The following is a 23346-nucleotide window of genomic DNA, read 5'->3' as shown; positions in this document are numbered from 1 at the left end:
TTGCTTGAGCCAGGGAGGTCGAGGCTGTAGTGAGCTGTGATTACACTGTTGCTCTCCAGCTGGGGTGACAGAGCAAGATCCTGTGTGTGTGTATGTATGTATGTATATATGTATGTTTGAATAACAAGACAAAAGCGGAATGTAACTATGGATATAGTCGAGCGTTTCAAAAAGTCCTTAGAGGAAGCCATGAATAACTCACACTGCATTTGACACTTAGATGCCAGGAGGAAACCGGCTGCGCATGGGAAAGATGGGAGTGGTAAGTGGAGCAGTGCCCTCAGGTCACGTGGTGAAGGAATGTTCTGGAGGCAGCTGGAGCACACTGACTCACCACTTTATGATGAATTTTGCTATGGGCCCCATCTAGGCTCTTTTTCTTAAATATCATTTATTCTTGGACCCATTTTCTCCCAGAATGACTTCAGCGTTGGTTTAAGTTCCAGGAAACAGGAGTAGAATCTAACAGCAAATATGCAGGACCGAAGAGGTACATGGATTTCCACCCCTCCACAGTCAGTGATCAGACCTGAGCACATGACCACCCCTGCAACCTCCCCCCACCATAGGGAGTCATAAGGATTGTAGCCTTAGCTCTGTGCAGTCACGTGCCTCTAGCCATGGGGACTCTAATGGTAGAGGAAAAGGGGAGAGGTGATGCTGGGGCCCAAGTGGTCCTGGATGATGACAGCTCCTCCCTCCATCAAGTAAGATGGCCCACCAGAGGCTGATGGGCCATGCAGACCACTTGGGAAGGCATGTGGCAGGAAGGCCTAGTGCAGGGAGGAAGCTCTCTCGATGGGAGAGAACAGGACCCTGTTGTGCTGGTATGAACATGCTTGTAGGGTCAAAGCTAGAAACACTCCCTCTGCCTCTGGGGAGAGAGACAGGAAGTGAAACCAAGAAGGAAAACTTGAAAGAGATTGTGTTGTAACCGTAATAGGTCTGTTGCCCAATGCACAGTGAGTCAAAATACCGGGATACCAGGGGTTGCCACAGAAAAAGTGTAGTAATTGCATGGTGAACAAATGGAGATGGGAGGAAACCTCAGATCTGCCTCCCTGAGAGATTTGTGGAGGGGTTTTTAATTGGCCTAGACAGGTGATGGGGATTGCTGGTTGCTGGGGAGGTGAGGGGTGAAGTCATGGGACAGGGAGGTAAACCGCATTTCTGCGACAAGTCAGTTCCTTGGTGCAGGTCTTCAGACCAGTTGGCGGCAGCTGTCCTGCCGGAACTCAGAATCTAAAAAATACCTTAAGCAATTCTTGGTAAAAAGGCCCAGGGTCAGCGATTCTATCTCTAGGAACAGTGGTGGAGCAGGTGGTCAGTGGGCTGTGTGACTCTCAGTTAGTTAGAGCTTCAGGGAAGCGAGTGGACGAGCACTGCACCTGGCCGGCGACCGTCATTCTGCCTGTAGCCTGGCTTGGAATTCTTATTAACCCTATGAGGGCAGTCGCAGTGTGACATTTGCTGGAGGATAGGGTATTTGTGGGGAGGGTCCTGTGTTCTCTGTTGTAAATTTTTTCGAAGTGTATTTTTAAAAAATCAGAAATAAACTTTCATGAGTAACTTCATAATAATGAAAAATTAAAAACGTAAATGTACATTTTCTATCAAAGAGCATCTAAAAGAGAATGTCATGAGCCATATCAAATTGTGCTTTCGCAAAATTGTCGATGGCAGAACAGTGAGTGGGTAGAAGGAAACTAGGACAGAGTCCTTCCGTGTTGGTGGATAAATCTGGTGGATAAATCAGAGGTTTTTTGTTTTTGTTTTTTAATCTGGGATTCAGTGCTCCAAAATGTTAACAGTAGTAATTCCTAGGTTAAATGATTATGGCAATTTTTTTCCTAGTTTTCTTTTTTTTGTCTTCCAAATATTTTACATTTAGTACATACTTTATAATCATGAAGTTGGTGTTTTAAAAAATATAGTTAGCAGTGCTTTTCCTCTTGACTCTGTTTCTCAGGGCAGCTTAGGTCTGTTGCCTGATTAAGGTACCTGAAAAGTGGATTTGTTACCTGGAAAGCTCTCACTGCAGCCTCTTCAAGGTCACCTGAGTTAAAACCCTAGGTGGAGTCTGTTCTTCCTCCACAAGGGGGTGACAGCACCTAAGGCAGCCCTTAGACCAGGGACCAGGAAAGGCTGCAGCAGCCAGGCAAGACCTGGAGTGGGTCCTGGCAACCTTGTGCCTGCAGGGAAGGCCTCTGCTCTGCCCATTCATCGAACAAAGGCTGAGTCTCTTTGTGGCATTTGGACTGGCTCACAGGTTTCTGTGTTCACAGCAGCTGCTCTTTTCCATTGGTCCTGCATGTATTGTTGAGCGAAATCTGCAGTGATGGTGCATGCCTTTTCTGGGGACTCAGAACATCTTGTACCCTGAATATCGGGTGGCTGAGTGTCACCAAGTCAATGCATGGAATTCATCAAGGACTTATTTCTCATCCCTCCTAGCAAGGCATAGACAGTCTCATTTCTTGTTGGCCGGGTGATCATTGGCTTTGTCTAGGAAAGAGAGTTTGTGCCAAGAGTTGTACTCCCCTTTTCTTATGGCCTTCCTGGACTATTCTTTAGTTTCCTTCACCTTTTTTCCTCTTACAAATACACAAGGACAGCAAGTGTCCTCTTCACCACTGCACTGCCGCCAGGTTCCCTGCAGGAGTACATGGCAGCTTAGCTGCATCCTTGTATCCCCCGGAACCTGTAAGCAAATAGTCGTGCAGGCCCTTGACATATTGGCCCCACCTGCATGAACCAGGCAGGATCCCTGAGCCATGCCCCCGTGGGCTGTACCACTACGTCACCTCCTAGCTTTAGCCCAGAGTGCTGTCACCTGTCCTAGACACTGGTGGGCCAATGCTGTGAGAAGGCAGCAGGAAGGAGAATGTCTTACGGAGTCCCCAGATGTGGCCTCAGGTCAGCCAGGTCTGCTTGGACACTGGTGTATAAGCTGGTGACTTTGGGGCTTATGAACCATTCTGTAAATCTAGACACTGGGTCAACACCAGAATCTGGTAATACATAGTAAACTTGAAGAAGTGCTTGAGCCAAGTTAATAAACAGAAGTTAATCAGAAGGACTGACCATTAGGCACCCAGGATGGCCTTGAAGTGCGACACCTGGATCTGTGGGTGCTGCTGAGTGACCTTGCCTGGCATCCCTCGTGTTTGCAGGGGACCTGAGCATCTCTGCAGACCGCCTGAGCGAGAAGCGCTCTCCCAACGATTTTGCTCTATGGAAGGCCTCTAAGCCCGGAGAACCATCCTGGCCGTGCCCTTGGGGAAAGGTGAGCGAGTGGCCTAGAAGGTGTGGGACTTGGGCAGGGGCACTGGCACCAGCCGCACTCTCAGGCCGCCAGCAGAGGCCGCTCTAGGTGTGAAGGATGTTGTCACTGGGCCAGAACCTGGTGTTTGTGCAGCACAGGCTGCCTGGCCCCAGGGACCTGGACATCATGGAAACTCCCTGAGTCTCTGGACAAATCACTTCCCTCCTGGGATTTCTGTTTCCTGGTCTGTACGTGGAGACGTGATCAGAGTAGACCTACATGGAGGCTTCTTGGTTCTTGTGTTCTGTGACTCTAAGTTGAGTATTCCAGGCCCCAGGGTGTAGGATGCCTTCTGATATTCCCGGTGACAGCAGTTCTCGACTGCAGGGTAACCTGGGAAGGGGTGTGACCATCTGCAGCTGTCAAGGGCTCAGAGGTCTGTATGTAATTCACTAACTTCACCTAAGCCTCAGCTCACACAGGACTGGTTTATGAACTTCACCAAAGAAGGCTATCCTTAGCATTTTTTTTTTTTTTTTTTTTTTTGAGATAGAGTCTCGCTCTGTCACCAGGCTGGAGTACAGTGGCGCCATATCACCTCACTGCAACCTCTCCCTCCTGGTCCTGGTTCAAGCGATTCTCCTCCCTCAGCCTCTGGAGTAGCTGGGATTACAGGCACATGCCACCATGCTCAGCTAATTTTTGTATTTTTAGTAGAGACAGGGTTTCACCATGTTGGCCAGGCTGCTCTTGAACCCCTGACCTCGTGATCTGCCTGCCTCGGCCTCCCAACGTGCTGGGATTATAGGTGTGAGCCACCTCGCCCAGCCTTCCCTTAGTCTTTTCATGTGTGGGATTCAACACTTATTCCGTTAAAGTTCAGAGGGTTTAAGGGCCATCAACTTGAAGTGATAAATGATAAAGGCCTGGACACGCGGGTAGGCCGGTCGGTCACTGTGTGTTCGACTTTCTCCAGGGTCGTCCGGGCTGGCATATCGAGTGCTCGGCCATGGCAGGCACCCTCCTCGGGGCTTCGATGGACATTCACGGAGGTGGGTTCGACCTCCGGTTCCCCCACCATGACAACGAGCTGGCGCAGTCGGAGGTAGGCGGAGACAGGGTCCCCTTGTCAGCTGCAAGAGCACTGCAGTGGAGGAAAAGTGAGCCCGGGCCTCGCCTCAGGAGGGCCTCTCTCACTAGCACTTGACACCTTCCTCAGGGCTCGTGGAATCTGAACCCTGATCGTTTAGTGTGGTTGCCTGCATTGGCAGCCTGGCCTTTGGCAATAGACTGGCCTGGATTTGAACCAGTTGTGGTACCTACTGGCTTATTAACCTGGGCTCTCTTTCCGAGCCCTGCCTGTACCACCTGGGAAATGCAGCTCCTGCTTGTGGACAGCACCCACAAGGCAGCAGACAGTGCAGGTGGCAGGAGGCGGCCCCAGTGACACATGACTGTTGACATCCTATGTCTCTTTCCGCACAGGCCTACTTTGAAAACGACTGCTGGGTCAGGTACTTCCTGCATACAGGCCACCTGACCATTGCAGGCTGCAAAATGTCAAAGTCACTGAAAAACTTCATCACCATTAAAGATGCCTTGAAGAAGCATTCAGGTATACACTGGCTTCTCCCACAGACCCTACCCACCTTCTCATAGATGTGTAATGGCTGTAGCACTCGGGAAGATAAGGGCGTCGCTGTCTCGTGTCCCCCTGCAGCACGGCAGTTGCGGCTGGCCTTCCTCATGCACTCGTGGAAGGACACCCTGGACTACTCCAGCAACACCATGGAGTCAGCGCTTCAGTATGAGAAGTTCTTGAATGTGAGTTCCCAGCCCCTTCCTGGAGGTTGGCGGAGCAGCCTCGCCTGCACAGTGGGCTCCTTGTGGAGTGGTGATAGGTGCAGCAGCCTCCCGATGCCTCTAATGGAGACCAGCACATTGGTGAAAACACCTCCATGCTAGTGGGTAAAACAGGCTCGGGACCACTCCTGAAATGGCCGACGGCTCAGCAGAGTGGACAGAGGCCTCATCCTCCTAGTCACTGCAGTGCACGTCCTTCTGACTTGTACTTCCCACCAAATGAGCATCCGTGAACCTAAAGCAAGGACATGTTTCTGTCAAAGAAATATCTTTTCCTTTCTTTCTGACCACTTGCATAATGTCAGTGTGTTCTGATCTTTCAGATTTTTCCAAAAGTAAAATCACAGCAGTAGAACAGTTTTATCAGATATTTCAGGATAGAAAAGTCGTCTAAATGCTGTTAAACTGATTTTTCTAACTTCAGGAGTTTTTCTTAAATGTGAAAGATATCCTTCGAGCTCCTGTTGACATCACTGGTCAGTTTGAAAAGTGGGGAGAAGAAGAAGCAGAACTGAATAAGAAGTAAGGTGGTGCCTTTTCTTTGGGGTTTTCCAGCACGCCCATGTTCTATGCCTAACCTCGCATCTTGGCCACCATGTGTCCTGGACTGTCGAGGAAGGGCTGGGGACACTGTCGTACATTGTGCAGAATTCATTCAGGGCAGGCGGCTCCGCTAATGGGAGCTGCTCTGGTTGTTGAAGTGCGTGGAGAATTTATTTTTTGTTATTTTCCTTTTGAGATGGAGTTTCGCCCTTGTCGCCCAGGCTGGAGTGCAATGGCACAATCTTGGCTCACCGCAACCTCCACCTCCCGGGTTCAAGTGATTCTCCTGCCTCAGCCTCCTGAGTAGCTGGGATGACAGGCGCCTGCCACCACGCCCGGCTAATTTCGTATTTTTAGTAGAGACGGGGGTTTCTCCATGATTGTCAGGCTGGTCTCGAACTCCTGACCTCAGGTGATCCACGCACCTCAGCCTCCCAGAGTGCTGGGATTACAGGCGCTGTAATCCCTGTAATCTGTGCCTGGCCACATGGAGAATTTCTATGGTGTGTTATCAGGTCTGACTTCACATTCCTTCCTCTTTGTTGCTCAGCTTTTATGACAAGAAGACAGCAATTCATGAAGCCCTCTGTGACAACGTTGACACCCGCACAGTCATGGAAGAGATGCGGGCCTTGGTCAGTCAGTGCAACCTCTATATGGCAGCCCGGAAAGCCGTGAGGAAGAGGCCCAATCGGGCTCTGCTGGAGAACATCGCCCTCTACCTCACCCATATGCTGAAGGTAACCCAGGCCCCAGGTAGGCATATCCCTCAGCCTGTGCAGACACAGGAGCCAGGCCCCAGGACTGGGAGAACAGAGGCCTCTGATGCCCCCCAATGCTGTGCCTGGTGCCCAGCACCTCTGAGTCGTGGAGACATGCCTCTATCCACGTGTTTGGTTCCTGGTGTACTTTTCACACGTTAGAGATGACACCCATAAGCACAGCACAGCTATAACCTATAACCTGTAACATTTCGGGAGTTATAACCACGTGTAACCCCAACACTGTGGGAGGCAGGTGAGTGTATCACTTGAGCCCTGGAGTTCAAAACCAGCCTGGGCAACATAGTGAGACCCCATGTCTATAAAATGCATTAAAAATTACCAGGTATGGTGGCACACACCTGTTATCCAGCTGCTTGGGAGGCTGAGGTGAGGTACTCGCTTGAGCCCAGGAGGGTAAGGCCATAGTGAGGCGTGATTGTACTACTGCACTCCACCCTGGGCAGTAGAGGGGACACCCTGTCTTAAAAGCAGACAAAAAGAAGTAACATCCATATAGTTGTCCCCCACTCAGAGCTATTGCTTTCCTTTGCCTCAATTTCCCTCTACTCCCATCTTGGAGTTTGAAAGCAAAACCAGGCCAGGCGCGGTGGCTCATGCCTGTAATCCCAGCACTTTGGGAGACCCAGACAGGCAGATCACGAGGTCAGGAGATCGAGACCATCCTGGCTAACATGGTGAAACCCCGTTTCTACTAAAAAAAAATACAAAAAATTAGCCGGGCATGGTCGCGGGCTCCTGTGGTCCCAGCTACTTGGGAGGCTGAGGCAGGAGAATGGCGTGAACCCGGGAAGCGGAGCTTACAGTGAGCCGAGATTGCGCCACTGCACTCCCACCTGGGTGACGGAGCGAGACTCCATCTCAAGAAAAAAAAAAAAGGAGAGAGAAGGGAAACCAGGGACAAGGCCTCCTCTCTGAAGACATCCTGTGCAGAGCCCTCCCCGCAGTGCACGTTGAAAGACCAGCAGGGCCTGGACTCACTCCCCTACCCTCTCCTCCTCTTTCCTTGTTGTCAGGCTCCAGTGGCTTCTGGCTGAAACAGAGCTGCAGAGGGTAGCTGTGAGTCAGGGCCATCCTAGAGCAATGAGGGCACCCTCAGGCTCGTGTTTCTGGGGCTCCTGGAGCTGCTGCTTCCGTCTCTTTCCTGGTTTTGGGGCACCCCCTCCCGTGAATGAGGAACACAGCTCATGGCTGCTCACCACATGCGGGCTTCATTTCCCCACAGCTTCAGGTCCCATCTGTTTCTTTTCCTAGATCTTTGGGGCCATAGAAGAGGAGAGCTCCCTGGGGTTCCCGGTTGGAGGGTCTGGAAGCAGCCTCAATGTGAGTAGCATACAGCGTCCTGCCTTCTGCACCTGCTCCCTCCTCACACCCTACCGCTCTGTGTCCTTCTGAACTGCCCCTCCTCTGTCTACCCACCCACACCAGACCCTTCCAGATAGCGCCTCGGGCTGAAAGGCAGATCTGGCTCTGAGAGTGCCAAGTGTGGTCAGCTGCCCTGCCAGTGTGGAGGGTCTGTCTCGGTTGTGTCTGTTGGTTTGGGGCACTTTGCCATTGTGCTGTCCCATGAGCTTAGTCTTGGACCCCAACTACATAATGCCACTGCTTATTTGCATTTTGCTGTGGCCACTTGGCATCATGAACTCCCACGTGACTTTGTCACATATACTGACCTGTATTCAGTAAACGCTTCATTGAAAGGCTGCAGAGTTCACAAACAGCACAGAGTTTACACTGATGGGGAGATACACCACTGTCTGCCTCAGTCCCCATGGGGCTGGGCAGATGCCCTACCAGGCCCAGTCCTGACCCTGAGCCCAGGTCGGTCCACATGGCCTGAGCCAGAACCCCCTGCCCCAGAACTGTGGCCCACAGGTCAGGGGGAGGTCATCCTATAGAGCCCCCTGTCTAATGGGTCTGTGCAGTGAGAAAATCTATCCAGAACACCCTGGCTTGCGTTGCTGGCTTCCATTTGCAGTTGGCATGTGAGCAGACACACGCTGTCAGTCATATCCCTCTGCTGTAGAACGCCTGTCCCCTCTGACATGACCACAGTCTGGCTTCTTCAAATGAACTTCTACCCCCTCCCAGGTCAAGAATTCTCTTTATTCGATTAGAATGCAGATCTAAATATTTAAATATAACAACTGTAATTTTAATTAAAACAGGAGCTTAGTACAAAGTGAAAATGCAAAACCTTTTTAAAATCTTGTTTCCTAATGACAAGTGGTGTGAAGAGCCCCCATGCAGATGGAGCTTACAGATGCTCCCCCAGGAACCAACTTGCACAGAGAAAACAGTCCATGTTGTAAGAAGTCCTGCCAGAGTGCCTGGCCTGTGTGCCCGGTGCCTTTTGCCAGCCGTAGCACTAGCTGTTGGTGTGGTATTTTGAGACTTCCTGATATGAGCCTTCTTTGGTGCTTTTAAGAAAACCCACAAAGCTTCTTTGTTCTCTTGCGCAAATGATACTAAGATGCTTATTTTCTTTATAAACAAAAAACCAAAACGTACCTCCTGGGTTCAAGTCAGCCTGCGTTTGAACTGCAGTGTTTTTCATCTTAATGGCTGCTGTGGTTGGTGGGGGGTGCCTTCAGTGTGCTGTGTACACGCATCTGCATCCCCCAAGCAGCCTCGTTTGGCCTTTGCAGTCAGCTGATTGGGAAGCAGCAGCTGTGGCGAATGGTGAGCCTGCTGGCAAAACGTCCTGTGCCCACACATCATGGCCTTTTGACATTCATAGATTAACTTCCAAATCCAAATGGTTTTAGTAGCAAGTGAGGCAGCTCCTACATCTTGTACCACCTCAGTGTTGCCACACAGCCACCTGCTAGTGTGCTTAGGTGGGGGTTGCAGCCCCAGGCATCCTTGAGACAGACCCCTGCAGCCATTCTGAGAGCTCCCCTCCAGTGCCCCTAAGGCTGGGGCTGAGCCTGGCAGTGGGGTCCTTCCCTGAGGCTTGTCTGGGTTGGCTGTGTGATGGGCGGAGATACAGATCTAAAACCCCCAAGAAGTCCAAAGTTCAGATGCAGAATTGGATGTAAGGGAGCTTGGCTTAGACTCAGGGGCTTGTTAGCCTGCCTGACTTTTGCACTTGCTAAATTTGTGTGTTTTTGTTTTTGAGATGGAGTCTCACTCTGTCGCCCAGGCTGGAGTGCAGTGGCGCCATCTCCGGTCACTGCAACCTCCACCTCCCGAGTTCAAGTGATTCTCCTGCCTCAGCCTCCCAAGTAGCTGGGACTATAGGCGTGCACCACCATGCCTGGCTAATTTTTTTTGTGTTTTAGTAGAGACTATGTTGGCCAGGCTAGTCTCGAACTCCTGACCTCATGATCCACCCACCTCGCCCTCCCAAAGTGCTGGGATTACAGTCGTGAGTCACTGTGCCCAGCTAGCACTTGCTAATGTTTTTGTTTTGGTTATTGAGCTGCTGAATCAGCTAAGGGGCAGGGAGCAACCTTGCTCAAAAGCCTAAAACCTTTTCTGTCCTGTTAAAAAAAAGGGAAATGCTAGCCCAGCGTGGTGGCTCATGCCTGTGGTACCAGCACTTTGGGAGGCTGAGGTGGGTGGATCACCTGAGGTTGGGAGTTCGAGACCAGCCTGACCAACATGGAGAAACCCTGTCTCTACTAAAAATACAAAATTAGCCAGGCGTGGTGGCACATGCTTGTAATCCCAGCTACTCGGGAGGCTGAGGCAGGAGAATCGCTTGAACCTGGAAGGCGGAGGTTGCAGTGAGCCAAGATCACCATTGCATGCCAGCCTGGGCAACAAGAGCGAAACTCCGTCTCAAAAAAAAAAGGGGGGAAATGCTTTGGGAGGCCGAGGTGGGCGGATCACGAGGTCAGGAGATTGAGAACATCCTGGCCAACATGGTGAAACCCCGTCTCTACTAAAAATACAAAAAATTGGCTGGGCGTGGTGGTGTGTGCCTGTAATCCCAGCCACTCGGGAGGCTGAGGCAGGTGAATCTCTTGAACCCGGGAGGCGGAGGTTGCGGTGAGCTGAGATCACACCACTTCACTGCAGCCTGGTGACAGAGCAAGACTCCGTCTCAAAAAAAAAAGGGAAATGTAGTAGAAAGGTTTTTCTATCCTGTGGCCGCCTCCCCAGTGTTACTGTGGGTAGTGAATCTTAGTGTAGCTGCTATTGTGCATGTAGATAGTAGGTACTTAATGGAGTTCATTAATCTTAAACAAGTGTATGTGTGACCACAGATCAGACGAAAGCACGGCCCGGGAGCCGCCAGCCTCAGCATAGGTAAGGCCCCAGCCTGGGGAGTGATGTCCTTGGGCCCCTTAGGAAATAGTCCCTCCCAGAGATGGCCCCTCTGCAACCATAAAGACAAGCTGTTTCACAGCAGCGTGTCTGACCTGAGAAAAGCAGGGCCTGTCAGCAGCTGGGTAGAGCAGCTGCAGAGCCCACCTGCTGCAGTAGAAAGGAAGCTCACTTCATGCTCTCTGGCCTTCATGCTCTCTGGCAAGTCTCTGTGTGACTTGCACACCTAGCAGGGACCGCGTGTCGGGGACGAGAGCATCCAGACTCTGGGATGCCGGTCACAGCTGTAGTGTGCACAGCAGCACTGCCCATGGCAGTCCCTGCCCTGTGTCATGGCCGCTGAGTTATTCTTCAGTTATGAATATAGGAGTGTGAGCAGCTCTCAGCGAACCAAAATTGTTCTTTCCACAGCTCGAGTCCACAGTCATGCCCTACCTTCAGGTGTTATCAGAATTCCGAGAAGGAGTGCGGAAGATTGCCCGAGAGCAAAAAGGTGAGGACCAGTTGCTGGAAAGAGTGTGGGAGCCGTTCCCCTCACTGGGCTCCCTGGACTCGGGCGTCTCCCCCTAGGCAATATGGCATTCGGGCCGGATCATCCTCTGTGAAGGCTGCCCTGTGCACCACAGGGTGTTGAACGGTGTCCCGGGCCTGGACCCACCAGGTCCATTAGCACCACACACCCCAGTCACCACAGCCCTGCCTGTCCCTGCAGGGCAGACTCCTTGAGTGAGCGCAGCTGAGTGGGCACTGGGGACCAAGGATGTGATATGATGGGCCAGGGCTGATTTGCCTCTCCTTCTCTGAGCTGAGACAGAATGGAGGGCCTTCTGACCAGCCGTCACCACCTGCCCTTTGGCTCGCACTGGGGCTTATTTTTGCTCCTGGTGACCTGGTAGGCTGCGTGCCCTGAGGTGTGGCTCGTTCCTGCTGCAGAGTGGAGCTGAGGTGGAGCTTCCAGGGTTCCCTTGTCTGCTGAGGCATGCCAGATGAATGCTTGAACTTGGGGTTCACACAGTGGCCCCTCACTGTCCATAAGCAGCCATTCCTTCACCTTTTGACATTTCTGAGATGTGTGTGGTTTAAGACTTAGAAAGTGCTGGATCTGAGCATTCATTTTGAGGGCCAGTTTTTAAAAAGTGTTAAACACAGCAACAAGCAGCGTCCGTCAGGCCTTTGCTTCTCACTGAGTAGTTCTGATTGGTGAGTAATAGCACAGCTGGGAACACATACTGAGGACTTAGGATGTGCTGGGCCCCGCCTACTGCTTTCTGCACATTGCCTCATTTACCCCCATGATCCTCCAAAAGAGGAAAGCAGAGCCCCAGCCAGGTCACACTGACCTTGAATGCTACTCCGTCACCTGCTGTGCTACGCTTCCTCCCCAGGGGGCCTCTATGTTGTGGGAAGTCAGACCTAGGATCCACCTGGTCCCCATCTGTGCATAGCCCATCATGGAGGGTCACAGTGGGGCAGCATCCCGGCAGGGCATGCTGAAGATAGAGCAGACAGAGACCCAGCAAGCCTCTAGGAGAAGCTGCACGTTGAGGAAGGTCAGGAAGCCTGGGCGGGTGGAGGGGCTGAGAGGTGGAGGAGCTGAATCTGGGCCTGTTTCAGGCAAGTGACAGTGGAGCAGGAGGTGGGAGGGCAGGAAAGAGTTTTAGGAGCTCAGAGCTCCACAGGCTGCAGGACAGAGTGCAGGACACTGGGTGAGAGGAGAGGCTGGCTGGGCTGCCGGGCTGCCACAAATGCTCTGTGGAGAGGGGCCTGGGCCTGACCAAGCCCCTAACAGGCCGCGGTGGGTGCACTTGACCTGACCAGGTAAGCACCATCGCCTCTCTCCAACACCTGATGCCCTCAGCATTTCAAAGCACTTGAACCAAATGGAACCAAGCCTGGACCAGCCATTCAGGACCAGCGCAGGGCTCTCCAGCAATCTTGGCAGCATTGACTTAGCGACATCGCTGGGGTCATGGGCTTGGAAAGGCCGTTCCTGGAGGCAGCCTGGGCATTTCCACCTGCCTTCTGGGGAACATCGGAGGCCGAGCCCGGTCCCCAGCAACCCGGGTCACACAAGACTGTGCATGTGGCCTTGGCTTCTCTGGCATGCCACAGCCCCAGGAGGGCACTGAAGGGGGACTGGCCAGGCACAAGCTCATGCTTGGTGGCACTGACCGGGACAGGGCTTGCTGAGGCCTGGAGAGTGGCACCAGCCAGCCAGCATTGGAAGTGGTTTGGCCCCAGGTTAAGATGGTGGCGACCCCTACCCTGTACATCATTCCATATGTGCCTTGTGAACCAGAGACCCTGGGGTTCCAGGGGCTCAGACCTTCCGATGGGGCAGCGTGTTAGAGGTGGCTCTGGCGCAATCACTCTGTCTCCCCAGCAGCAGCAAATAATGACTTTTTTGTTATTCACTGTTATCTCGTGGCTGGCCGAGGAGAAAGTGAGTGTATAACAGACTCAGGGGTGGCCCTCAGATCAGCTGGGATCTGCTTGGCCCAGGCCAGGTGCTCCACAGACGAAAAAGAAACTGTTTCCCCTGGAAATGCCTCCACGGTCTAGTCAGCTAGAGAGCACAGGCCTGGCAAGGAGGGCTGTGGGTTCGGGGTTTGACCAGGAGAGAGGCATTGAAGTGAGAAAGCCAGGGGCTAAGCCAGGGTCCTCTGCACTGGCGAGATGATGCCATTTCCCCATCGCCAATTTTTTGTTTTCATTGTGTTAAAATACACAGCTCAGTGCCATTAGGGACATTCACAGTGTTGTGCAGCTGCCACCATCCGTCTCTGGAACTCTTCCCTTTTCCCAAACTGGAACTCTGTCCCCGTGGAACAGCAACTCCACATCCCCTCCCTCAGCCCCTGGTGCCCACCCTCTACTTCTGTCTCTGTGGATTTGACTACTCCAGGGACCTCACATGAGTGGAGTCACACAGTGTTTGTCCTGTGTCTGGCTTATTTCACTGAGCACAGTGTCCTCAGGTCTGTCCATGTCACAGCCTGTGTCAGGACCTCCTGCCTTTTTAATGGCCGAATCATATTCCGTGAATGGATGGACCCTGATCTATTCTTCCGTGGATGAATTCTCATCACCTTTGCGTTATCTTTGTAGCCCACATTTCTCTTCAGTAAATCCCTGATGATGATGTCACTGTCTGCTCCTCTGCCCCAGCTCTGCTAACAGAAGCCACAGAGGCTAGCAGTGGGTGATCATCAGAGCAGGCACCAAGAAGCCTCCCAGGCCACACTCCCTGTGGGAAAAGGACACACGCCGTACCCCTTGGGCCCACACCAGCCTCGGGGTCTGGATTCTGAGGAGCTGAGGAAGAAACCTCGTAGCCACTATGGCACCCAGCAAAGGAAAATGTAGTCCCTGGGTCAGGGGCCACTCATGAGGGCACCTGTGCCAGCTGCCCAGCTTCACAGGGTCAGGGGCCGCTCACGAGGGTACCTGCGCCAGCTGCCACACCAGAAGAGGTGTGCCCGTGCCTGGCATCTGCTCTTAAGCTCTGTAAACACAGGTTCCTGGAGCGCCAGGGAATGCCTACCATGTGCTGGGCCGGGGGCAGGAGGCAGGACACTTGCTGGAGAGGCAGCAGTTGCACTGTAGGTGTTCAGGTGCTGTGGGGTCACCTGATGCTTCTGAGGAGCTGCTCACTAACAGGTGGCCCCAATGCACCTTCTCCTTCTCAAATGTCATGGAGACAGCCTCCTACATGCGACAGGACTGAGGCTGGGCAGCTGGCACAGGTGCCCTTGTGGGTGGCCCCCGACCCAGGGAGTACATTTTCCTTTGCTGGGTGCCGTAGTGGCTACGAGCCTTCTTCCTCAGCTCCTCAGAATCCAGACCCCGAGGCTGGTGTGGGCCCGAGGGGTATGGCGTGTGTCCCTTTCCCCCAGGGAGTGTGGCCCAGGAGGCTTCTTGGTGCCTGCTCTGATGATCACACATGGTGGGTGGGCTGGGGTGCTGCTGGCCTTGTGGCCTCCCATGACACCCGTGACAGTAACCACGGGTGCTGGCTTGCCTTCCTTCTAATGAGGGTGCCATCCAGGGGTGGCTTTCAAAGACTGAAGGGCAGGCACCTACCTCAGCTCATGCCCCAGTCAGCCCCTCCTCAGATTGCTGAGGAGGGCCCGTTCCCAGGAATGATACTGCGGACAAATATAAAAGCTATTGTTCCCCTAGGTCCCTGCCTGGGGAGGTTGAAACTCAGGAAGCTGCCCAAGGTGGCTGTGCTTGTGGGCAGGGCCTTGAAACCCAAGGATATGCATTTTTTTTCTTTTTTGAGACGGAGCCCGTTGCCAGGCTGGAGTGCAGTGGTGTCATCTTGGCTCACTGCAACCTCTGACTCCCTGGTTCAAGTGATTCTTCTGCCTCAGCGTCCCCAGTAACTGGGATTACAGGCACGTTCTACCACACCCAGATAGTTTTTGTATTTTTAGTAGAGATGGGATGTCACCATGTTGGCCAGGATGGTCTCGATCTCCTGACCTCGTGATCTACTCGCTTCAACCTCCCAAAGTGCTGGGATTACAGTCATGAGTCACCGTGCCTGGCTGGATATGTAAAGGTTCTATCTAGCAGTGAACGAAGGTGTGGGGCACCCAGCAAGGAGCTGTAGGGGGTCTCGGTCATGAGGACACAGCAGGAAAAGGACAGATGAGAATGGCAGCATGCACGTGGCCAGTGCTGCCCAAAAGCAGGCCAGGCAGGAGGATGGGGTGGGATGGCGGGGTTCCCAGCAGGCTGCGGGCAGGGCACCTGCCCACCTAGCACAGTTGGGTGCAGCAAGCTGAGGGGCCAGAAGAAAACTAAAGGGTGTGGTGACTCCAGCAAATCCAAGGTCAGATTTCAGAGCAGAAAGTTGTCACTTGGAGAGCAGCAAGCATCCGTCCTGTCGATGTAGTCAAGGAGATGCTGTCGCATCACCCAATACTCAGGAGTCTTTCTGAGATAGGTTGGCATCCCATTTACCCTGCAACACCCAAAACTCCTTACGTCCTGTTCCCCACCTGGGCGTTGTGCGTGGGCTGGGGACGGGGAAAACTTGGGCAGAGCAGAGGCACAGGGGGCATCTGGTAGAGACTGTGTGAGGAGCCCCTCAGGAGAACCGTGGGATGCTGGGCAAGTCTGCAGTGCTGTGCTCTGAAGCCAGTCAGCCACAGACGGTGGGTTTCCAAGTGAAGCTCCCTCCCTATGTGATGGAGGTCGTAGCCGCTCTTCCTGTCATGCTTCCCTTCACCCTCCCAGCTGGGCTTGGTCCCCAGTCAGAGGCAGAGGTGAGCACAGTCTTGGGAAGCAACCTGTGGTCCAGCCCCACTGCTAACCCCTGCCTTTCCAGCTGCGTTTGCTTCAGCCCTGGGAGGCCTGATTCTCACACAGCCACAGCTCTTTAGTGGTCCTGGGACTCAGCTCTCCTGGGTCCCGATCAGGACCCCCATCCCAGTCCTGTGTGCATTTGGGAACCAAGTCCTTAGGGGCTTGAGTCTAAATGGTCCTTCCGTAAGAAAACTGGGCCGGGCGCGGTGGCTCAAGCCTGTAATCCCAGCACTTTGGGAGGCCGAGGCGGGCGGATCACGAGGTCAGGAGATCGAGACCCTCCTGGCTAACACGGTGAAACCCCGTCTCTACTAAAAATACAAAAAAAACTAGCCGGGCGCGGTGGCAGGCGCCTGTAGTCCCAGCTACTCGGAGGCTGAGGCGGGAGAATGGCGGGAACCCGGGAGGCGAAGCTTGCAGTGAGCCGAGATCGCGCCACTGCACTCCAGCCTGGGCGACACAGCGAGACTCCGTCTCAAAAAAAAAAAAAAAAGAAAACTGATTCTAGCACCAGCAGAGAAACTGCCTCAGATGAAGAGTGTTAGCACCCGTAGGGACCCCCTGGCCTGTCCTGACCCTCCCACCCCTGCTATTGGCCCAACTTGGGTCCCTTTCCTGGAAGAACCGCTTCCAGCAGCCATTGTGCTGTGCTTCCTCCCAGCTCTGCCCTGCACCCCCAGAACAGCCCCTGGGCTTACGGGGGACACTAGTCTCTGGGCTTCTGTAGCCGATCCAGCTGCTGGCCCCTCCCTCCCAAGCACTGGAGGAGGCACTCGTTCTGGGGGCCCCGGCCCCTCATATCTAACGGAACTGCTCTGCTTTCCCCGCAGTCCCTGAGGTTCTGCAGCTCAGCGATGCCCTGCGGGACGACATCCTGCCCGAGCTTGGGGTGCGGTTTGAAGACCACGAAGGTGGGTGAGCCCTTGCTGTTTGCTATGAAGTTACCAGGAGCTTGGAGAGGTGTCACAGGGAGAGCTCCCGGGGCTGGGCCGAGGCTCATGCATCATAATTGTTGATGCAGAATCCCAAAGTGGCAGCCCCATGGGTCCCCTGGCACCATTCCTACGTTGGCCAGCCTGGCAGGGGCAGGGGAGCACCCTGTAGCTCCATCCCACTGCGGCGTGTGGTGGCGTCACCTCCCCTGCGTGTCATCTCCCCTTGGGGCCTGGCTGCCCACTGCCCCTGTTGCTGCTGCCTCTGATGCTCTCAGCTAAGGAAACCAGCCTGTATCCTGTACACTGTCAACAAATTTCATGCTGTCCTCCCACTTGGTAGAGGGTTTTTGGTCTACAGAAAATTAATTTTTTTGTTTTTTATTTTTAATTTTTATCTATTTGTTGAGACGGAGTTTCTCTCTGCTGCCCAGGCTGGAGTACAGTGGCGTGATCTCGGCTCATTGCAACCTCTGCCTCTGGGGTTCAAGCGATTCTCCTGCCTCAGCCTCCCGAGTAGCTGGGATTACAGACGCCCACCACCATACATGGCTAATTTTTGTATTTTTAGTAGACAGGGTTTCACTGTGTTGGCCAGGCTGGTCTTGAACTCCTGACCTCAAGTGATCTGCCCACCTCAGCCTCCTAAAGTGGCATGAGCCACCATGCCCAGCCTTATTTTCAATTTTTGTGGATACATAATAGTTGTAAATATTTATCGGCTATATGTGATATTTTGATACATGCATATGATGTATTATGATCAAATTTAGGTAACTGAGATTTCCATCATCTCAAGCATTTATCATTTCTTGTGTTATGAACCCTCCAATTCCACTCTTCCACTCTGCCCCTGGTAATTTTAAATCTCAGATGACATGTCATATTTTCCTACTCCTGGCTGGCAAGACCTTCCTACCTTCCAATTACAAAATGTTCTCGCCAGGTGTGGTGGCTCATACCTGTATCCTAGCACTTTGGGAGACTGAGGTGGGCGGATTACCTGAGCTTAGAAGTTCGAGACCAGCCTAGGCAACATGGTGGAACCCTGTCTCCACTAAAATATAAAACATTAGCTGGGTGTGGTGATGTGTGTCTGTAGTCCCAGCTACTCGTGAAGCTGAGGCACGAGAATTACTTGAACCTGATAGGCAAAGGTTGCAGTGAGCTGACATCATGTCACTGCACTCCAGCCTGGATGACAGAGCAAGACTGTCTCAAAAAAAAAAAAAAAAAACTCACACACAAACCAAAATGTTCTCTTGTGCTACACTGCTGCTATGGAGGTTCTTATTTGTTTTTCTCCAGTGGGCCCTTGCTCTGACTGGGCAGCACAGCATGGTCTGGGCAGGGCAGGGCTGGCCCAGCAGTGGGGATGGCCCACAGAGCCCAGCCTCTTCTCACACGCTGTTTATTTTGCAGGACTGCCCACGGTGGTGAAACTGGTAGACAGAAACACCTTATTAAAAGAGAGAGAAGAAAAGAGACAGGTGAGTAAAGTGAAAATGACTTAAGCTTGATATTTTTTGAAAAGGTAAAAACCGTTGTGGTTATTACATAGTTTACTTTTTAAGCATTGATGTTTATACTTTTTTTAAAATCCCAGTATTTATAAATGTCAGAAAGAAAAAATTAACTAGTATCTTCTAATGAAGCACCTCTTTTAAAAAGATTATTCCCTCAGTTTAAATGAAAACCAATCACTTTTAGCAAACTGTGAAGCTGACATGTTAAGATCCCAGTCACACCTTGCCCTTACCTGGGTGGTACGTGTCACTGATGCATCTCCACCTCCTATGCCCAGCATACTCCCCACTTGCGCCCCACAACACTCCCAGGATTAGGGATGGTCCAAGTTCCTCAGTGCCTGATAGGAGAGAAGAACAGGAACAAAAACGCAGTGTCAGAACCTCTGGGCACAGTGCGTGGGGCACCCTGGGATGTAGGCAGCAGGATGAGAGGCACGTGGGCCCCCAGTGCACACTATGGGAGGTAGCCCTTGGGTGCTGTTGCCACCAGCAGGTGGGTCCCCAAGAGGCTTAAAGCAGGAGACCACCGTGGAGGGCGAGTTTGGATGTCACAGTTCTCAGGAAGGAGGCTCTGGGAAGAACTGAGGAAGGAGAATCGACAGGGTGGGTGATTGACAGATGAGATGTGCAAGGTCAGGGAAGGCATCTATGCCCAGCCCTGGACTGGCCCAAGGCACAAGGGGAGAGCTGATGCCAGATACAAGTGTGGGTGGCTGGAGTTTGCAGTGCTTTGGAGGAATGACAAACTGGAACTCTGGGGAAAGCTCCAGTGGTGAGTGGTCTGCAGGTCCATCCTGGTTGGCAGGTTGGGAGGAGCTGGGCTTGCCCTGTGAAGTTGGCTGATGTGACTGCCTCATCAGGGCCCCTCCTCATTCCATCACAGTCACTCACCTAGCCTTGGGTCTCGCCTGCCATGCTGTGCTGTGAGGTGGCCTGGTGCTAGCTGTACAAACACCCTGGCTTGCTGCACTCCCTGGCAGAGTGCTCAGAAGCAGGAAGCAGACAAGAGGAGCGCCAGGGCGGCCCGACCAGAGCCTCGCAGGCCCTGTACTCTTTGTGCTGGCCTTTCCACTGGCCACCTTGGCTGTGGCTTGTGACTTCTAGTAGCTCCTGTTTCCCAACCAAGGGACTCTTACCTCACCAAACTGCCGCGAGAAGGCATCCCCAGGCCCGAGGCACCATGGGGGAGGGATCCTGCCTCTCCCTGTACCATTCCCACCAGCACATAAACACATCCTAACTTTTAAAGGGAAAAAGCAGAAATCCTGAGAACTGCCTCTCTGGTTCCTCCAAGCTCAGTGCCCAGCTCCTTCCTCCCCCACCTCAGCCCCTTCCCCTCAGCCGGCCCTGCTCTCCCTCCATGTACCTCGAAAGAGCTGGATCCTGTTGGCCCGGCCCCATCCTGAGTCTCTGAGCTCTTTGTGCCTTCCTGGTTTCTTTTCCCCAGCTCTGTGTGTGGAGCCTCCCCAGGAGACCTTACCTGGTCCTGCGGCTTCTCCACCATCTATCATGTATCCGATGGCCCAGAAACACTTGTGCCCAGCTGCCTACCTGATAGCTCCACTGGGCTGGGAAACACCTGAAACCTAGGCTGTCCAGAGGAAATGTGAAAATGTGATTTTCAACTCCCCAAACTTGCTCCTTTTCCGTCAGTGGAGGGCATGTCTATTCGTGGAGTGGCTCAGGCCAGAACTTCCCAAAGCAACTGAGGGCTTCCCTCACCAGCACACAGCCTGCTGGCTCCACTAATAAGCTCTTCCTGCAGCATCAGGCTGCGCTCACCCCTGCCCGGGTGCTGCCTGCAGGTTGGAGTGGGCTCTGGTCTCCTCACCCAGCCCCAGGCTGGCCTCCGCCACCCTCTCCCCATCCTGCCCTGGGGCTCTTGCTCCTTCCCAGGTATCCCAAGACCCGCTCAGGGTAACCCTCGCAGTGCTGTCCTGGTCATTGCCTGACGGATCCTCTCTCCTTAGGCCAGGCTGACCATGCTGGTCCATTTCTTCATGTTAGTGGTGCCTGGATCTTTTAGCATTGGTTCTGTTTGTCTGCCTACTGCATACCTTTGCATCTAGGGCAGGGCCAGGCACCCAGGGGTGCCACCGAGGATCCCCAAAAGGAACGGACGAGGGTGGGTGTGCTGCCCAGCACATGGACTTGCCTCCCCACAGTGGAACAGGCCTGGTCAGAGTTCAGCCCTCCATGCCAGGCCCTATGAGAGGGGCTTGTTTTGCGGGACCTCTCACTCCGACAGACCCAGCAGCCTGAGGCAGCCCTGTCTCATCCGGCTCTGTGCTGCCCCTCTAGGTTGAAGAGGAGAAGAGGAAGAAGAAAGAGGAGGCGGCCCGGAGGAAACAGGAACAAGAAGTAATGCACTTTGTTTGTTTGGGGGTGGGGGCTCTCCTGGGCAGGAGTGCACCCTGACCCCATGCCCTGTGGCTCTCTGTGCCTCCGTGGACCTTAGCCAGGCCCCTGCAGACTCTCGCAGAAGGCACTCTGCTCTCTGCCTCTACCACCCAAGGCCTGCCAGGCCCTTCTCACATCGGGTGCAGGGAAGGCCTGGCCAAGGGGAAGGCTGTGCCAGTTGTTCACAAGCTCCAAGACAGCATTTACAGACTTACTGCTGTTAATGTTTCTAGCAAGCTTTCCACTATTGCTGTAAAATAACATCTCGTTTAATTTTAAATTCCTTGTATGTTCCCTCCACCTTGGCTTTCCCCTTCCCGTCTTTCGTAGCACTCTGAATCTGAGGGCTGGGAAGCAAGTTGAGGGCTGGAGGTATGAGCAGATGTCGTTCACAGTGTGGAGCCCCAGGTGCTGCTCAGTGGCAGTGACTGTGCTGTGTTGTGTGTTCCAGGCAGCAAAGCTGGCCAAGATGAAGATTCCTCCTAGTGAGATGTTCTTGTCAGAAACCAACAAATACTCCAAGTTTGATGAAAATGTAAGCATCCTTCTCTTCTTTTCGGAACTTTATTAGACCACATTAAATTGGGAGGACAGGAATTTTCAACCTTGGACAGGCAGATTTTCTGTCTGTAGAAAATTTGGAATCAAATCTGACACCTGCTTTAGGTCCAGGGCCTCCTGGCCCAACTACTGAGCTCCTTCCACAGCCCAGGCAGCTAGGCAAGCCGTGTCAGGGCCACCCCTCCACTGGTGTGGCGAGCTCTGGTCCCTGGCCCTGGGAGTTGTGGCCCGGGCCGAGATCCACCCAGGCCCTCACAAGCTGGCTAAAGTGCGGTGGCGCAGATAGGCCTCCTGCCCCCAGGTCCTTCATCATAGCAGTTCACAGCCACTGCCTCCAAACCTCCAGACCCCTCCCTGCTGGCATTTGGATGTGTTTGCTGGGTACCTTTGGGCCGGCTGTGTCAGAACTCAGCCATGGGTAGGCTCTGAGGGGCATAGTGCCCCTCACCTTAGTCAGGAAGCACCCCCAGACTCTGGCCGCCCCTCTCCCATTCTTAGCTGCTAGAGCTGGCACTGCCAGATCAGTGTGCTGGCTCCAGATCAGTGTGCTGGCGCCAGAGCAGTGTGCTGGCTCCAGAGCAGTGTGGTGACTGTCCAAGCAAGAGGACATGGCTGCATCAGGGAGATGCACACTTTGAGACAGGAGGGCAAAGAAAGGGGAGTTGGGCTTACCCAGGTGCAGAGACCAATAGCCACTGTGCTCTGGCTTTTCAGGGTCTGCCCACACATGACGCAGAGGGCAAAGAGCTCAGCAAAGGGCAAGCCAAGAAGGTGAAGAAGCTCTTCGAGGCTCAGGAGAAGCTCTACAAGGAATATTTGCAGATGCCTCAGAATGGAAGCTTCCAGTGAGGGGCGCAGGACTGACTTTTTAAACCATTGCGGACTAGTGGCTCCTGGCTGCCTCCGTGACAGCGCTCCAGTGCTCCAGTCACACTTATTGTTGCCCTTGGGTCCTAAATTAAGAGTTGTGTTCATGTAGGTTCGTGTCGTCATTGGCTCTGAGACATTATAATAAATTTTTCTGAACAATGAGACCCTCTCTGCCTTGTTCTGCATGTTCAGCACTTGGCAGGGGGCCTGGTGGCCAGCCAGGGCCGCTTGGTCAGCAGGTCACAACCTAGGTGCTTGGGTCAGTTGAGCTGCTTCAGCTGGCCGAGGAATTTCTCCCCCATGCTGATGGCTATCGGCTAATCTCTGGTGTGTGGGCACATTTGGAGGTATTTGAGTAGGAAAAAGACAGGCTCAGACTGGCAGAGCCTGCTGAGCCCTAGACAAAGGCCACTCAGTCTGCCCTCGGGTTCTGATGAATAAACACACGGCAGGTTTTCCTAGAGCCATTCCATACTGGGCAGCAGCATAGCCAGTGGCTCAGCAGGCAGGCCCCTGGCGAGCTGCCCAGAACTGCCGTTGGAGACAGCAAGTCCAGGATGTGCATGGCTCATGGGTGAGATGTGGGGGTGTTCTCAACACAGCAGGGACCTTCTGTCCCCAGTGCCCAGTGTTGTCCTTGCCACCCTGCCCCCACACTTGGTTCACCTAGACTGAGAATCAGCACCCAGACGTGAAGGTGCTTACCCATCCTTGGCTGAGGAGGGCGTAAGCAGAAGCCAGAGCCTGCTTCATGCCTGTGGAAGCTGGTGCCGGGCCATATCCGTCCGGACAAAAGACAGTCATTGGTGCTGTGGACAGCCAGGAGACACTCTACCCAGTGCACGTGGATGGTGGCAGCAGCCCCAGCATGGGGAGTGTGGCAGTGTTGGGTTGTGGGTGTGCCGGTTCTTGGTTGTTGCCCTCCACGTGCGCTTGCTGTTTACTGCAGTAGTGTGTGACACAGGGAAAGGCTGGAACCAGCCTGTCTGTGCATCAGCAGGGTGCTTGGC

General features: G+C 53.4%; 1 protein-coding gene across 7 annotated transcripts in view; it reads left to right on the top strand.

Annotated features, from left to right (window-relative positions):
- Positions 1 to 22500, top strand: part of CARS1 (cysteinyl-tRNA synthetase 1) — a 55559-nt gene extending 33059 nt beyond the window's left edge. For all 7 annotated transcript variants that reach the window (XM_010382076.1, XM_010382083.1, XM_010382078.2 and 4 more), the window contains 13 exons: positions 3174 to 3286; positions 4242 to 4370; positions 4751 to 4880; positions 4986 to 5089; positions 5553 to 5650; positions 6222 to 6411; positions 7708 to 7776; positions 11140 to 11221; positions 16875 to 16955; positions 18399 to 18466; positions 20807 to 20866; positions 21357 to 21440; positions 22181 to 22500. In XM_010382076.1, coding sequence (XP_010380378.1) covers positions 3174 to 3286; positions 4242 to 4370; positions 4751 to 4880; positions 4986 to 5089; positions 5553 to 5650; positions 6222 to 6411; positions 7708 to 7776; positions 11140 to 11221; positions 16875 to 16955; positions 18399 to 18466; positions 20807 to 20866; positions 21357 to 21440; positions 22181 to 22315 — 1343 coding nt within the window. In that variant the 3' untranslated portion in view covers positions 22316 to 22500. The remainder of the gene's footprint in view (positions 1 to 3173; positions 3287 to 4241; positions 4371 to 4750; positions 4881 to 4985; positions 5090 to 5552; positions 5651 to 6221; positions 6412 to 7707; positions 7777 to 11139; positions 11222 to 16874; positions 16956 to 18398; positions 18467 to 20806; positions 20867 to 21356; positions 21441 to 22180) is intronic.
- Positions 22501 to 23346: the final 846 nt, after the last annotated feature.

Source organism: Rhinopithecus roxellana, chromosome 15, assembly GCF_007565055.1.
Source record: "Rhinopithecus roxellana isolate Shanxi Qingling chromosome 15, ASM756505v1, whole genome shotgun sequence".
NCBI lineage: Eukaryota > Metazoa > Chordata > Mammalia > Primates > Cercopithecidae > Rhinopithecus > Rhinopithecus roxellana.
Note: the sequence above shows the minus strand (reverse complement) of the source record. Positions and strands in the feature narration are given on the sequence as shown.